The 18,305-nt window shown below is 42.2% G+C and overlaps 1 protein-coding gene across 1 annotated transcript; it reads left to right on the forward strand.

The window, feature by feature from the left end:
• The first annotated feature begins 2,746 nt into the window (after positions 1-2,746).
• Positions 2,747-16,505, forward strand: tspan2b (tetraspanin 2b). The gene is made up of 8 exons (XM_080853418.1): positions 2,747-2,934; positions 11,010-11,112; positions 15,087-15,184; positions 15,324-15,398; positions 15,491-15,574; positions 15,871-15,927; positions 16,016-16,099; positions 16,308-16,505. Exons 1-8 carry the CDS (start codon positions 2,866-2,868, stop codon positions 16,371-16,373), a joined length of 636 nt encoding a protein of 211 aa, XP_080709544.1. The 5' UTR covers positions 2,747-2,865; the 3' UTR covers positions 16,374-16,505.
• Positions 16,506-18,305: the final 1,800 nt, after the last annotated feature.

An 18,305-nucleotide genomic window follows, 5' to 3' on the forward strand; every position in this document is an offset into this window, starting at 1 on the left:
TCAGAGCTGGGCACTTGCTTTTCTGTGCTTATCTTCCCTGCTGTGGAAGGTAGTGGGGTCTTGAATTTATATAAAGTGAGGCAAGAATTTTACACTGAATCTGAATCTGAAGAAATCATGTAAAGTTAGCAGAATTTCTCAACAGAAATCGATCAAATATGCTTGTATCTTTCTAAGGACGCACTATAAAAATGACTTAAACTATTCCAGGGTATGTCTGAAACAATGTGATTGTGGATTTGTTCAATATAATCGCAAAACATTGCATTACTTTTTTTTGTATGTAGCGCCCCCTTGCTCTATTGGCATTCATGTGACGCTATCTTGAGTATCTGATATCAAACAATATAAACTCCTTAAATTATTTATTTTCAGTATTGGTTCTCATGCATGTGTTTATACTTGTCTTATAGATAGAAATTACCTCTAACCAGCTCTGTTTAAGAGATGAACACAATAGAATGGGCCTCATTCTCGATAATTTTCTGAAGTTTCTTCTGAAATGTTTCTTACGGACATCGGAAAAACAACGTAAGGAAAACAACGTAAGGAAAACACCCCCGCCGCATTCCTGCACGCTTGAAAATGCGTTCATAAGCATGCAGCTAAAGTCTTCTATGCTGTGCTCCCCCGGAATAGTTTCTTAAATTGATGCGCGTTCTTAAGAAAGTGGATTTGCATACATACACGCCCCACCCACACGCTCCTTATGAAGGCACGCAACCGTAGAAACGTGTGCTGTCGGAATCCACACGAAAGCAACTCGTAAGGCGAGTCATGTCTTAGTGGAAAGCGAGCACAAAACGCAGATCTAACTTAACCGGTGCAGAGGTGGAGGTACTGCAGGATGTAGATGTGTCCATTCTATTCAACTATGACTATTTTAACACAAGGCTATCTTGTGGTTTTTTAAGGAATCGCATTTGAGAAAACTTTTGCCGATTTACGACTGCTATTTCGTGTTCTGAAAGTCTTCTGAAGTTCAGAAGAAAACCCAGATGAGTAAACTATCGAGAATGGCAAACGTTTTCCTAAATCCACCGAAGTGGAGTTCAGAAGAAAGTCCTTCTTAAATTCTTCTCAACTGCGTTCGAGAATAAGGCCCAATGATTTTAAAATTGCATGAACTATTTACTCATTTATACAGCTAACAAAATAAACATGAATCTCAATGCTTATAAACAAACCAAACATGTTTGTACAAAACTGTTTAAATCATGAAATACATTCAAATTAACGTACTTTCAAATATCACAAATTAAATAATGGGTCGTTATAGCCTCTATGAAAATAAATAAAGCCAGCAGAAATAAAACCTTATACCCCAATCAAGTTTGTTCCAGGCCTGGTGTAGTTTGAGTTCGTTGAAGCCAGAAACTATGACGGCTTCTTCACTTTGCCAAGCAAAAGAAAAAATGCACTCACAGATTCCACGATTCGTCAGCATGCACGGCTCCTCTCGTCTGACGACACGTTTACACAGGGCATATGACCAGGCGTAATTCATCTCGCTCTCATTGGGATTGAATGGGAGATGAAATTCCGGCTGTTTGCCCGTCACGCCGAAGAATACGCCTCAGCATCCGATTCAAGGTTGCCGATTCTTGAACTTTATGCAAATGAGAAACACACGAGAGCCAATCAGTTCAGCGTGTGTGTGATTTGGAAGCCACCGTTGTTCAGAGGGGCGGTCTCGGGAGTCTGTTACTGGGAAATATTTTATGTGAATAAAGGTTTACACAACTTTTTGCGCTGTCTGAACAAACAGTGAGTACCGTGTTGCAGCCAGATAGAGAGTCTGACGAAGCGTAGGAAAGTTTATCTCACTGCTGTCTCGTCTGTGTTGCACAGATCATTTTCAGTTCACGATGTTGGCTGACAAGCAAAGCCCACGAACATCCCAGAAAAGCTAGCTATCTCACGCACATTTACTAGCTCACGCTAATCAAGATGGCAGGCTGGCAGAACGTTGACTCCTTGCCGAAGTAATTGTTCCAAACAGTCTGACCCTCAGATAAACAAATAAAGTAAAACACATTCAAATCCTTTTTTTCAGCCTAAGACAAATACAAATATTTTAACAACATTGCTACTGTATACATTTTTTTGATCACCAAAATAAATTTCACACAAAATAACACAGTCCATAAATTACATCTACTCTGCCAAATATAAACCAACTGTAAGATCGACAATAAATGTTTATAACCATTTAATTCTATTCTTAACTTATTAACTTTTAATTCTCTAACCTATGAACTTATTCTATTCTATTTATGAATACATTTAAATTACTACCTTATGCTTCACCCCAAAGGGGGACAAGTAGTTCTAGTAAATAATTTTTACAGTGCTAGGTGTGGTAGTAATTTTGTTGTGTACATTTGTGCTGTACAATTGAGTCGGGCTGCCGATAGCAACACACTGTAAAGTATTGACTTCAATACTCTAATAGGTGACTTAAGTCACTCCGCTGGCATTTGCTGAAGAAAGGCATGAAGAATTTGCTCATACCCTCCACTTTAACGTGCATATGGATGGCACCCATAAACAACAGGGAACGCAAACGTTATTGTGGCTTTGGTTATCACTTAAACGAAATGAAAACACTATTCCATCCAATGGAACCTGCCGGTTTGCCAACAGCAAATCGCCGCATTGTATTTCACGAACCCCCCTTAACTCACCCCTACCATCTTTTAAATGGGCGGTCCAGAAGGACTGAAAATCATCCGGTGTTCTTTAGCGCTGAAATTGACAGTCCTCGTGTCTCGTATTTCCATTGAGAACATAATCATTTAAATATTACACTGCAATAGCAAGAAATAGTCCTGCTTCACGTATTTGACAAGTGGTGCTGCAAATATGGGGAAAGTTGAAGGAGGAATGAAATGTGTGAAATACCTTCTTTTTATATTCAACTTTATATTTTGGGTAAGTGTTGAAGTCTTAACTTTTATACATCTATGAATTTTAAATGGCGTGCTTGCTGTATGACATAAAGTAGTGCATGAAAGCCCGTTTTCTTTTATCAAAGCCTGTTGTATGGTGTGCATCTGAGCAAGTGCATGCCTCGATGGACTGGACGAAGCATTGGCGATTAAGCTCAAGAGAACAAATTACTTTCAGAAAGCTTCCTATGGTAATATCCAAATGGTCATGTTTTGTCGTGAAATGCCGTCAGTATTCCTCAGTCTATTTTAATTTGAGTCTGGGAATTGTGCTGATTTTGGAAAGGATGATAGGAAGGGGGAGGAAGGTTGAGTCCGGGCTCGTCGAGCTCAAATCAGATTTTCCATTGAGGAAAATCCGCCCCTTTTTCCTACATGAAGCGTGTTTTGAAAAGGAAAGGCAGACCAGGCTACGGGCAGCATGGAAAACCAACTAAGCACTTGGCTCTGGGTTTTATGGGTGTTTTACCCTCAAAGACTTGGGGGAAAAAAATGTCTGCAAGGCAATTAGAAGTAAGAGATAAGCTATTTTAAAGAGAGATGCATTTGAAGAGGGGTCTTATATACATGCATACATACTTACATAATACATATATGCATTGATTTGTGGATTCCATTGATTTGTGGAATATGTTGATGTTTTATATTCTTTCATCATTTATATTCTCATGTACTAACATTTTTTAAACATGGCCCTAAACAGGTACTGTTTCTCCACTGAACTGTCCAGCATTTTATCCATGAAATAACTATTTCACTTTGGTGCTATATATCTATATACACATTTTCCTCATGACATACACTGTTCATGTCACCAATGAACAGAGTCTCATTTCTTTTCTGTTACTTTTCTTAACCAAGCGTATTTTCACTTCCGGTGTATTTCCTCCACCATGTTGCACCTGCTCTACTGGGGCACTTGGCTCTCCATAACCCTGTGTCTGTCCTCTGTGACTTGTTGTGAGACTCAGCACGGCCAGGTCACAGGTGTATATGAGAGGTGTTATAGCTCGACACCAAGGGAACGATGGGCTGCCTAGCAACCAGTCCTGTTGCTAGTAAGTGTCTGGAGGGGAAGAGATACTTACACGCTGAGAATCTGTGTTACAGTAGTGTAGTACTGTAATGTTTTCGAGGGAAGCTAAGCTTATTCTTCAGTAATGTGTGCTGTATCAGATAGGCGATTTAGTCATCAGGCTTTCATGTCATCCTAAAACTCACCCCTTGTGCCCCCCTCTATGGGTTAAACAGTCAGACTGTAATTCAGTGTTAAAGTGAAAGAGATGAGCTTATCCTAGGTCATGTTGCAATTGATTAGATTAGATCACAAGTACTGAGACAACGAAATGCAGTTGATGTTCCTGATCCAGTAAGAAAGGGAATAAGAACCATTAAGGAATTGATCAAATCAAGTTCTGATCTAAGCTCTGTACAGAATGGGTCTGAATGGCATTTCTGTATTAGGGTTGGGTGGCCTGGAAACATTAAGTAATCTAGACAGAAACATGATACATTAAATGTCAGAGTACGTTTTGGTGCTGCTGGACATTTCTGCAGGCAGTTCTCTAGTGTGGTAGAGTTGGTGATGAAAGTTAAGGAAGTTGCAAAAGCAGTGAACACACTCAACACACTCTCTTGCACACATACACGCATACACACACAAACCCACACACACACACACACAAACACACACACACACACACACACACACACACACACACACACACACACACACACACACACACACACACACACACACACACACACACACACACACACACACACACACACACAAACACACTTCCTGGTGAAAGAGGTACCTTTCTGGGTAAGGAAAGGATGTAGACAAAATAAATACCACAAACCAGTTTGATTTAGAGAGGGAGAGAGAAAGCAGAGAGTTTGAGGTGCTGTAGCAAACTAATGACTTTGTTCCATATGCAGATGGTATGTCACCGTTCACAGAAACCTTAATGTTTTTTTGCACTCTTTTGTGCACTCGAGTGGGGTGTTACCTACAGAATGTGCTATGAGAAGGAAGTTCATTTCTATGTTGTTTTGTCTTGTTTATTTTTACTTTCCATTATAGCATCTGTGTTCTGAATTAACTGTGAGGGGAAGCCATTGTAAAGCCAAGACAAAAGAGTACCTTTGATTTCACATAGCATGTAAGGACTACAGTGGTGGCGGTCCGACTCCTAGCATTACTCAGTTGACTGTACTATATAGTAAGATTGAGAGTACAGGTATAAGATTTCCTGCATACTTTTAGTCTTCTCCAGCTTGTGGTTTCACAGGGAGTGTGTGAAAGCAGCAACTGACATACACTCCGTCATCACTGGCATGTGGTTAGGAGAGTGTGTGTGTGTGTGTGTGTGTGTGTGTGTGTGTGTGTGTGTGTGTGTGTGTGTGTGTGTGTGTGTGTGTGTGTGTGTGTGTGTGTGTGTGTTGTGTCTGTGAGTGTGTGTGTGCACGCGCAAGTGCGCGTGCGTGTCAGTGGGTGTGTAAGACAGTGTGAAGTAAGAGAGTGTGAAATCCAGTGGGCTTCCTAACAAATAAAAGCAGGGATAAACAAGGCTTTGTGAAAGATTGACATGGGCGCAGCGTGTGTGTGTGCGTGTGTGTATGTGGCAGTAAGCTAGGGAGAGAAACAGTTGGCATGATCCTGACCTAAATAGATGGGATGGGGGAAAGAAAGGGAGCTGTTAGGAGAGATTCTCCGTAATGGCGTCCAAAGCCACTGACTGCCAGGGTCATTCTCTGAAACTGCCCCACAAAACCATGTGAGCGTTTCTAATGCAATTCCCATGTAGTCTTTCAATTGCACAGGTTGTTTCATCCTAGTAGAATTGCCTCTGTCACAGGTTGTTTTTTCCACTGCTCAGTAGTAGTGTTTTGCTGTTATTCCAATGAAGCCACCCTCCTTAAGTAATCTCTTGTCTGAATTACTTAGGCACTTTAGTGTATGTGCCTTCGTTCCAATGGACAGAGTCAGAAAGTGGAGTGGGGGAAGGGTGGCCCCAGGGGTGAAATCTCTTCTCTAGCCCTCGATCCGATACAGTAGCAGCTGATTCTTATGTGGGTCTGGCCCTGATAAGGGTGGAAGTGTTCTAGCTCCTTTGGGTTGTAGAGAAGGTACTGATGTTTAGCTGTATGTTTTATCATAGGTTTGATGTATTGATGACTTACATTCAATGATTTCCAGAAAACAATATACTGTAAATGATTGTATATGACTTCATAGCATATACACAAAAAGTTTGAATGTGTGTGTGAGTGTGTTTGCTACAATACTTGATTTAAAGTACCCTCATCAGCACTAAAGTTTACATGTAACATACTATAAGGGTGATGGCTGCTATCAAACTACCGGGAGTGTTCATCTGCAAGGAGGAAGAGTGCAGCTGTTGAGCAGACGCCATGGTTTGCATATCAAAATTAAACCGTGTGCACTCTTGATTTCAGCAAGCCTGCAATATCAACAGACCAGATTGATATTTACATAGCAGTAAACAGATCCCTTTCTGTATGAAGAACCTGCAATATGCCATATGGGCCATATGTCGACCATAGCAAATTACACTACATTACCTTGTCCCTGCCACAAAAAAGTTACACAAAGAGTACAGTGGATTTAGATAAAGCCCTGTAATTTATGAGACTTGGAAAGCCCACGGACACGTCCATGCTTGGGTGCCTGTGCTGTGTGTGACTAGAAAACCAGACAGACGGTTTTCACACAGAATGACCAGAGTTCTTTAGTGAAAACAGGAGACAGTGTGCAGACCTTTGGTCTGTTCTGCCGCCTCGGGTGCACCTGTCAACAGTCTGTCACCTTCACAGGACTTGAGGGATGTGTGCAGACATCGTTGCGTAGTCACCTGCTTGCTATGCACATATTTTTCACGTGGCTCCATTAGAGAGGCGAATGCCCCATAAATCTTTAATGATATTGTCAGGGGCTGTCAGTGAACCAGTGGAAAGAACAATAGACAGGAAGCCATTAACTCTGGGACCCTTCGCTGGAAGTCTCTGGGCTGTGTCAAGACTTCAGAAGGAGGTGGTGGAGCAGGCCTTTGCTGCCAGCTAGACAGTCGCTGAGCCAGAAAATACCCCAAATAACCCAGCTCATGCTGGGACTGTCTCACCCGCTGCCTCCCCAGAAAATCCCGATATGAACTACCTGACGTGTAATATTAGTGGACCAGTTGGACTGTCTGGCTTTGGATCAGTGTTTCAGTCAAGTTTCAACTCGATGTAGGAAACACATACCAAAAAAATCCTGTCAAGACTATTGTTCACAATTCATTATTTATAAATCTTTGGAGGCATTTGTGTTTCATGTTTTCTGAGCACCCTGTAGTTTGAGTGTTTTTGCATCATTTCATGAGTAGTTCCACACAGACACATGAAGAACCAAATGCAGTTTAGACCGGAGGTCTGAGCAGCAGGTCCTCTTTGTATTTTGCTGCATTAATGGGGGTGCTTATGGATCTGATGAGATGGAGAGGGTGGGAGGGGGGTCATTGTGTTGTGGTTGGGCTATGGAGAACACTATGTATTTCCCATGCAGCTGTAGGCAGGCAACAGTAGGTGGCTCACAGACTCTCTGCCCTCCTCCCCCTTTCTCTCCAACTCTCCAAACCCGCAAACAATGAGAATGAAACACCCCCCCCCCCCCCCAACCTCCCCGACACACACACACACACACACACCGCCACCATCTATTTTCCCGCCCTTTGAACTGTCCCACAAACTCACTCACTCACTTTCCCCCTTTCTCTCTCTCTCTCTCTCTCTCTCTTTTTTTTTCTTTCTTTCTCTTTCTTTCTCTCTATCTCTTTTTCTCTCCCTCTATATCTTTCCACTCACACATTCAATAATCACAAAGGCAATCAAAGGACCTAATCCACCATGCTTCAGAATAGCACGGAATGTGGAACAATGTGGAAGAGCACAAAAGAAAATGCTTTGGAACAATGAGGAATTGGCTGCACTGGTCCAAGTATTAGTCACGGAGCAAAAACCGTTCATTATGCAAAGCATTTTTCATTTTCTCTGACATACCCATTCCAATCCATTTATCTCTCTGCTTTTTTACTCCTCTGGAAATGTCATGAGCACATTTCTTCTCCATCCACATCTATCATAACACAATATATTGTAGATTTACTTCTCAAAAATATAAACAACATTTTACCCTATTTTTTGAACAAATATTAAAAATTAAAAATATATTAATAATTAAAAAATATCATTTGTATTGACTTGTATACCACCTCATACAGTAAAGCATCTCAGGGTGCTTTATGTGACTACCTGAGTTGACAGGTGGCATTGACAGCTGTTGATGTTCTCTCCCAGACTCCCCCTTCAGCTGTCAGACGCTCTCTAACCGGCTCTCAAAGTGCAGTCACCCTGCATTGATGGGTAGTTTCCTCCAGTCCCTCCCTCCTCAGGCAGCATGCAGCCCTCAGTGAACTGTAGACTTGTAGGCCGCTGACTCTCTTTCCCCCAAACATCTCTCAGGTGGTTAAATAAACTGTTGGATTTTGACTGTGGGATACCCAAAACCTATTTTTGTTGGGCCTGTTCTTCTTGTAGCCATAGGGAAAATGAGTTAGTCAGATGTCAGTGTTAAAGCATGACATCATTAGCCCTAGCTGAGGTTACTCATAATGTTGTTTGTAGTGCCCACGCATATAAAAACCAATGCGTGCCGCCTCCTCCATGTCTCCAAATTAGTGCCATGAAATTTATGTGGAAATTCCCTCAGTAATACAGTCCGTTTAACTGCGCTATGAAACCCTCTCCATAAAGTTAAAGGGGCACAAGTGTTTCCATACATGGAAGGAAAGAATTGGAAAAACCACACCAAGGTCTTCTTTGTCCAGAGAAGCACGCCACTGCCTCAAGCGACTGTAAGTCCCATCATGATTTAATGAGGCAGTGTGAAATGTGCTGTGTTTGGCATTTACAAGCAATCCTTATTGTTTAATTTTTAAGTTTAGGGCTTGGCTTTTTGGAAGAAGAGCTGTGTGAAGACTAATACAGACTATGTGTCCTGCATGTGTCTATGTGTGTTTTTTGTTTTGTTTTTGGCAGCAATAATGAGTTGGCGACCATGAATTGCATGTCAATTATGGCCTGTACCCTAATTTAGTACACACACACACTAATATACAGTATACGTACGCATGTACTGACATGCACACATACACTTTTTCATACACATACACAGGGACATATATGGGCGCACACACACATTCACAGACACACACACACACCACTCTATCAGTCACATATATTCCCACTCATTGTCTCATTGTCAGACAGTGGCTCTTTTGTCTGCGCTCTGAGGTACAGACTGGGCCATTGTTTTCATGCGGTGAGGAGGAGGGACCCCGCTGAGGAGAGGGGGTGGATGGGAAGGGTTGGGGTGGGCAGGGCAGGGCTGGGTTAGGTGGGGTTAAAGCAGGACTGGGATGAGGGTGGAAAGAGTCAAGGTTATGGATGTTTGATGATGGTGCAGGCAGATGGGGTGGGGGAACCAGTGTTAGTAAGGTAGACCTCACTCCAAAACCGCATCAAAAGACATTCTTGCATTTAGGCCATTTGATTGATGATTCTTATGTTTTCATCACTTTACATTTAGATACTTTCAAGTGGGCAGTAAGGCACACATTTGTTTTCCCTGGGAATCAAACCCATGACCTTGCTGTAGTTGTACCCTGCCTGGGGCTACAAGAACACATGGAGGGGAGGGTTGTGTGAATATAATGTTAGCCCTGAAGCTGTGTTTGCTGGGTCAAGCCCTCCATGACCCTGTTGGACCAACACTGCTACAGTACCCCGCACCGTGTTCTTGAAATTCAGTGCAGAACTCTTGACAGCCTGCTGAACAAGTGGGGGACATCCGGGGAACTTGTTCATTTCCATTATATTGTTTTCCCATCTGTTTTAAAACCTCTTCCCTCAGAGTTTACTTCTCCAGTACAGTTCTCCAAGACTATTTATAGTAATGGTAGTAGTTGTTGTAGTATTAGTATACCCTTTATTACAGAAGTCTCCACTCACTTTGAACTCTTATGAGAAGTCCCTGTCTGCTAGCTTAATAGGCATTTAAATGTAAGTTGACTTTAACCTGGAGCTGCAGTGACAAATACATTTAGATCCACATACTCTTTGGTGTTTAGCATGTTAGCTTGTGAACAAGTCCATTCTTGTTTGGCGTGACTGTGAGTGATGTGAACTTATTGGTCCCCCTAAGTGATTATTCAGCAGCTGACAAGGGTACTTTTTTCCATTGCTGCATGCTAAATGTGTACAGTTTACCATTCTCAGCAGAAAGATTGCAGGTCTGTGTAAGCAGAATGTTTGTCCTTGTAGGTACGGATGGCAGATGGCAGATGGCTTATCATCACAAAATGCAAAATTGTAATTTTGAGCAGCCCTTAAATTAGTTTAAAGAGTGTGAAAAAAATCCAACCCCCATTTTAAAAATACAATCCTGACCATCAACACTTAATTTCCATTTTTTTTTTAAACAGCTTGAAAAATACAAAGACGTCTCAAAATATATGGCTCTTAAGCTCAGCAGAAAAGGCCTATTTGAATGTTTTGAATTCTTTCCTAAAACCTTTTCATGTAGTCTGAATTGAACTTGTGGCAGCGAGAGTGAAGGCTTTTCATTCCTGCTCCTGACAGAAGGGGAACACTCCAGCCTTGAACAGTTCACAGTCAGAATGGAAAAATCAGAGCTTTAACTTGAGAGATGAATAACAGGGTCGAAGCCACATTGTATTTCATAGCAGATTCACACAGAAAAAGTTTTGAATGGTTTCTCAATATTCTGTCCTTTAGATATGTTTTCTGACTTTTTTTTTGTGAGTTTCACTAAGATTGGATTTCTTTCTTTCTTAAATGATACGGAGTATCAACTATCCTAAATAGCAAACTAGCATATCAACAGCAGAAAGGTCAAAGGTCAAAAGCTGTCTTCCTTAAAGGTCTACTATGTATATAATAACAAATGTGGGTTTCTGTTCCCCTTTGCAGTTGATGGGCTCTCTGGTCCTGGCTGTGGGACTCTGGCTGAGGTTGGACCCAGAGGTGGTCTCACTACTCAGCGATGAGGGAGCCCCAGACACCTTCTTCATCGGTGAGTACTGGAACAGGACAACAGCCTTTGGCTGACACTATTTCTGATTGAGGTTTCATTGTCTCTGCAGTTTTTCATAGAAGTTTTGTTAATGCATTAGTGAATATTAATGTTGAATGCCTTTGTGATTAGCTAGGGAAATGTATTAAATGGATAGTTCAATTTCTGAATAACAGCAATAAAAAATGTTTCCCGTTAAGCAAAACGCTCTAATTCAGCCACACCTAAATTTCCATGACCCCACAGGCCACATGTCTCTCATTAAGCTGCATGAAAATAGCAGTTTTTCTGAAAAAGAAAGGAGGAGGAGGAGGAAGCAAAAAGTATCAAGCAACAAGCAATCGACATGTAGGGTTTTTTCCTGAGGGCCTGGATGGCACAGTGGAAACCTTCCACCCGGCGGCTCTGAGATGTTCTGTGTGGGTTCCGTCTAGAGTTGCCATTAGGCAGGGGTTGCCGTGGTGAAGTGAGCCGCATACGTGGCCCCGGTTTGCCTTCGGCAGCTGTGGTGTTTAGAAAAACAGGAAACAGGGGGTCTGTGGATATAAATACATGTGGGGGGGGGAACCGCAGGCCCATTGCCTGTGGCACAGAGATGAGGCAGGTCTGAAAAGGCAACCTTTGTGGCTCTTTGCCTGCCTCCATACTCCCCCCATCCCAGCCCAGCCCAGCCCAAACCCAGGAGGCAGATGGCACTCCAGGGAGTAGCAGAGGTAGATGGCGCAAAGATTGCAAGAAGTCGAGCTCCACTGGAACCCCAGTTACCGTGGATGCGGTAATCAAAGATTCAGTTATCCGCATTTTATCGTGGGCGGACATATTAAGTGGAAAATTCGAAAAATAAACAAGTCATAACTTTTGAAATCCACCCTGTCGCATCTAATACCTGACTCATGCCTTTAAGCACATTGCATTTCTCATGTATGTCTGTCCTTCATCCCTCAATCCTCGCTGCATTCCTTCCTCGTTTCCTTCATGTTATGGAGAGGCTAGGACATATTGAAAGGAATGAAGTAATAAAGGGAGGGAGGATTGAAAAATAATACATTTATATTTACCCTTTATCTCTCCCTTTAGCCACACTGTCCCACTTTCCTGATTCCATCAGATTCCCGTTCATTCGAGAGAGATACCACATTCAAATTTTTATAACAATTGAATTGCCTTATTTTATTATTAGTTATTGTTGTCTCGTGTGAAATTTATGATTTAAATGTATCATAGGAGGTCCACAAAAAACAAGTTGTGTATGGTGTTTGCTAATATCTGCAGTTTCAGATATCCGTTGTAGGTCTTGGAACATATCACCCGGTGGTAACAGGGGCCCTATTGTACAACTGCTGCACCACAACAGGCATTAGGTACCAAGAAAGTCCATTTCCTTTTTTTTTCCCACCTGTCTCCCATAACAAGTGCAAAACTGAAATACAATTATTTTTCCTCCATCTGCTGATTTAATGAGCATGGTGACACAGAATTGGGAGTTGATGTCATCTTACAGGCCCATTACGCAGAGCCTGAATCCGGAAAGAAATGTTGCGGATCGGCCTTGAGTCCACACAAACCTAGGATTGGGTGACTGAATCCGCAACCTTTTGAATCCGGTCTCCAGAGTGGGTAGATTCCAACCCATTAGGGAATCCGTGTTCATGTGGACGCCCGATCCACACACTTTCTAACACGACGTAATTGCCCCACGTGAAAGCCCCACGCCCCGCCTTGCAACCTCAGCCTGAACCCTTATTAACACTGCTGCATCACTTCATAACATAAATCGATGTTGTTAAGAATCTGGTTAGGAATGGGATGACATTAACAAGCCACACTTTAATCTATCACTGTTTTATCTATTTGCATCAGACCATTGTTCAAAACCGTTTTTTAAAAGTGTCAGCAATAGCCTATATGAGCAAATCTGACGTGAACAGATTTTTTTTTCAAGACGGTAACTTACACAAACGAGGGTAATGGGGAAGTGCGCGATTCTAACTAGTCTTGTTTGCTAGTCCTGTTTACTGGAGCAGTGCCTGAGTGGCGAACTGAACATTAATCCTTTAAGGTGAGAGGTCACTGTAGGTGTAGGTTGTGTGTCTGTGCTCATCTTTACTGGATGCAGTGCAGTGGCTCGTGCCTGTACGCCCTAACTCTGGGCCAGTCAGCTCTGAGGTTTGCAGCAGGCTACTGCATGCCAAGGTCCTTGCATCACTCTTCCTCTTTAGTGGGTGAGGTGCGGAAGCATCGGCCTGAATACGGTCTTGCTCTGTAAGATATGCCATTAACCCTTTAGGAGGCCCATGGGATAGGTTAAATACGGTCATGCAGAGAGAGAGAGACAGAAAAAAGAGAGCGAGAGAGAGAGAGAGAGAGTGTGTGTGTATTTATGTGTGTGTGTGTCAGTCTGTGTTTATGTATGTATATATGTATGTATGTATGTATAGTGTGTTCAGAACTGGTGGGCAGCTCGTCACTCAGATAAAACAACCAGAGTCAGGGATCAACAGCAGAGTCCCCTCTCCACGGTCACCATGGCAACCATGTAAATATTGTCTGGCTGTGGCTGGCAGGGTTGCTGGTGCAGGGATGACACAAGATGGCCTCATAGCCCCTTGGTTGTTTTGATTTCTCTAGAGCGTGATAGAGAGAGTCATCCAAGGAATATGTCAGCGCTTTTTTTATAAAGTCAGTTTTGCAGACTATTGTCTAGAATTATCTTCAGTTCAGTAAGCGTTGTAGGCTATCAGTGTTTTTGTATGCCTAGAACTGAACCACAACCTTAAACTGGAATGTCTATTTATTAAAAAAAAAAAAAAAAATTCTAATACTTTTTATGGATTAGGTAGTAATTGGAACAATACTCTCTCAAGATCTTCACATTTCAGCCCACTGTATTATGACTGATGAAAAAGGCCTTTCTAAAAAGGTCATGGAAAGTTAAGTAAAAGTTTTGGTTGAGCTTACAGTTTCTCATATCAAACGGTTGTGGTCTGTGAAATCTTACATTTTTCTTTAATATCATGCTCAGTTGGTCTTTGCCCACAAATTCATATCATCAACCATCTTATGCTAAATTCTGAAGTCTTGATCATGAAGTAGTGAAAATGCTCTGATTACCCTGCTTAGAGACTGAATCAAATCTAAATTGTATTGCTCAAGTTATTTTGACAGCATGGGGTATCAAGAGCTCATAAAACCATGATTTAGTCAGATTAACGTTGGAAAACAGGCTGGTCTCTGTGGACCGCTCCCCATACAACACCCCCACCCCCAGCCCCAGCCTAAAGCTTAGGTGCCCCTGTGGAGCCTGGTTCTGTTTCCAGCCCCCACTGCCTCATCTGGGGCAGGCAGAACAACAGCAACAGCAAACCCCCCCCCAGTGGCTTCATTACACCTGGGTAACAAGAGATGCTGCAATTACCACCACCACCCCTCTCCCCCACACCTTCCAGTCCTCTCCTAACATATACAAACACACTCACACACACACACACACACACACACACACACACACACACACACACACACAGTCTCTCTCTTTATCTCTGGCTCTCTCACACTCACACACACAAACTCTCTGACTCTCAGAAACAGACACATACAGTATCATCAACAAAGCCGCTCACTTCGGTAACCAGTGAGATTGCCTGAATCAAGTGAGGTGGTGTGTGGTTGTCATGTGCATTGCCATGTTCTGGCAGGCTGTATCCTCCCCCACCCCTCTCATCTCTCCCAGAGGTAATGAAGAGGATAATGAGGAAATTGGGGACCAAGCTTCTTGACATCATCTCTTACACCGGTGTGACCTCGCCGGTCCCTGGCAGATGTTTCCATGTCCTGTCACATTTTCATCTTTTGTTCCAATCCCACAGTGAGAACACACTGCCACCTGCTGGAGTGCCTAAATACTGCAAAGTGAAGCTTTAGCTTGCCTGTATATTAATCACGGATTAATGTTGACCTCTATTGTTTTCTTCCAGGTGTGTACATCCTGATCGCTGCTGGAGGACTGGTGATGCTTGTGGGCTTCTTTGGGTGCTGCGGGGCCGTCAGGGAATCCCAGTGCCTTCTGGGTCTGGTAAGTCAAAGCCAGATAAGGGAGCTAGAAATATGAAAATTATTATATTTGATGACGAAACAACAAAATGAAAAATTAAATACAAATTAATGTAATTCATGATTAGTCCCTATAATGGCATTTTGCTCTGTTATCCCAGTTTTTTGCCTGTCTCCTGATCATCTTCGGAGCTGAGGTAGCCGCAGGTGTGTTTGGATTCTTGAGCAAAGACAAGGTGAATGTCCAGACTCTTTTTTTTAGCAAATGGTGATTCTGACTGTTATGGTAAGTGAAGCAAAGCATGAGCAATGTTTCCTTCCTCTTCAGATCATTGAGGATATTCAGAATTTCTACGCAGAGTCCATCAAGGAAGACAACAATGGCACAATGATCCAAAGCTACAACAAAGTTGTGAGTAAATATTGGGTATATTTTTAGATCTGTTCCTGCATTCTAACCTCCTATTGTCTAACCCCTGCTGTGACTCACACATGACAACATTGGTCTTGGGGGGTTGTACAGTAGATCAAAGACAACACTGGTCTTGGGGGGTTGTAAGAATTAGAAATAATCGTTGAAAATGTGCCAGTTCAGTTTATATGCACAAGGGAACAGAGAGAAGATTCTTCTAACTTCCAAGTTGCATAATCGCACACAGTAACCCCCCTCAAGGTTCTTGTCTTACTCAGCTTTCTCTTCCTCTGTAGCTGGGCTGCTGTGGCACTCAGGACTCCCGTTGTCTAGACAGCCCCGACGTCTCAAAGGTAAAGACGAGTATATTTTTGTCTCTCTGCAACGCAACTCCTATCAAATCTCCTGCATCATAATATCTTCCTTTGCTTTCTCTTTCAGACCTGTGACGATGCCATCAGTGAGTTTTTTAACAGTAAACTCTTCATCGTTGGATATGTTGGAATAGGAATAGCTGGTGTTATGGTAAGGAACTCTCACCAGTAATCTCTGTCTATTTGTTTCAAGCTTGCGGAAACAACACATTCAAGTATTTACCCCAGCAAAGCTACTGAAAAGTGATTCTGAAATAAATTCTCAAACCTTATTTATCATGTTCTTCCATTCGTGGTCAAACCTGAATGTGTCACCATCTCTAACGTCCGCTAACAGTGTGACTTCTTGACTTCCACAGATTATCGGCATGATCTTCAGCATGGTTCTGTGCTGTGCGATACGGAACAGTAGAGAAGTGATCTAAGCTACGGGCACTACCACCCCACTCCCGTCCCAGAACCTCTGGCTCTGCCCTAAACCCCTTTTGAATCATCACAAGAGCCTTTACATCTAATCCACCAGCATGAAAGATCCCCACTGGCTGTCAGTGGAGTTTGTGCCCTCCTTTCCATAAACCTTAAGAATGAGCCTAGTGCTTGTTTAAGATGGCTGAATGCCATGAAACCTTTTATAACGTGTTTGGACCGGTTTAGGACATGGGACTTTTTTTTCTAATGCATTTTGTTATATTGCTGTAATATCAATAACGTATCATGGTTATGGACATTTGTTCTTCCATTGAAACAGTAAACTTATGCTTAAATATAACTTTGGATATAGTAGTAGTCCGTGAGGGACTGTAACTATGTTTTATTCCCATCGTAGATCAACTATTTACAGCTCTACAACATTCAACTGGATTGTATGTAATTGAGTTAGAAATTCACACTGAACTATATCTGGAGGCCTCTACTTGGCCTCAGATGTCAGTTTAAAAATATTATGTAATGTGAAACCATGGAGTATGTAAGGTCCAATGGAGGAATGATTGGTTAACAGAGCAGAGATTTACACTGCTAGACATACACACACGTGTCTATACTGCGTGACATACACACACATGTCTATATATACATCACACGGTCACATCTCAAGAGTACACTGTATGAAATCCTCCAGCCTACAGGCACTGTAAGCACTGTATACAGTTGGACCCTCCCCACCTCTGTCCACCCAGCCCCCTCAGGCCGCTTCCGTAGTTGAGCCACGGAGGCTGTTTGCATGGTGAGTGACCCTAGTTCCAGGTCACTGTAAACAAAATAAAGCCCTAAACATATTCGCCCCATGAAATTATCATCAAACCTAATGTCATGTATTCATTCTGAGGGGCATAATATTTGCGGTTGCGTAATCCTTTCAGCCACTACTCCCTCTTTATGGTAAATATAGCATGCACTGAGGTACATCAGACACTAATACAGCAGCTATGTCTTATCTCCCGTACTCTGTTTCTGAATGGGTTTAAAGTTGACCAAATCACATATGGTAAATACACTGTGCTGATGTATCGCTCTTCATGCAAGAATCAAAATTTGCCTAAACTGTAAGCCTCTGGGTTTACATACTGTTCATACATACTGCATGTAGCTGAAATAGCTTCAGGCTTGTAGCCCTCTGACTGAAATGGCCCCTATGCCTTTTCATTGACATACAAACAGTCCCTTTGTCCAGTCCGTCCTCAAACCATTCTCTTGACACAAAAGGAAAGATTTTATTTGTAAAGAACTGTTTGTACATTTCATTTTTTATGTGAATGTTGCTCATTATTTTGCGTGTGTAGCTAGTAAAACAGTGATGTGCTGTGTGATAGTGATGCTTAAGACCTGTGTAAAGTAAATAGTGTTTGATAATAGCACTCAAGGACACACATCCATTTTAAACGTGCCTTTCATCTTTAATAAGCAAAATTCTCCTACTTGTTGTTGAATTACTCGACTTACTCATTCCCTTTTCAAATTGGTAGGAAAGTGAGAAAGACTATCTGGGTTGGTGGGAACATGAAGTAACAGACAGAGAGAACAGTGAGTGAGACCAAAGCAGTCACCGAGGGATTATGTTGTGTCCATCTAGAGATGCTGTTTTGTATTAGACAATGGCTGATGATATGTTTGCTCATACATCTCTGATAGGACTGCTTAAAGTCTGTAGGATTAGTTGTACTGAAGTAGCAATCATACATCCAGTCAAAGGTAGTGGGGATACGAATTTGAAGTTAATATCATGATGAATGGTGTACATGTTGTTTTGTACATTTTAGACATGAGCAAATGTGTTAGGTGTTTTTGCTATAATGCTTTCATACACTAGAGAACTAGTTGATTGGGGGGGTTGTTTAGCATACAAAACTGGGGATAGT

The sequence above is a fragment of the Sprattus sprattus genome, assembly GCF_963457725.1.
Source record: "Sprattus sprattus genome assembly, chromosome: 16".
NCBI lineage: Eukaryota > Metazoa > Chordata > Actinopteri > Clupeiformes > Clupeidae > Sprattus > Sprattus sprattus.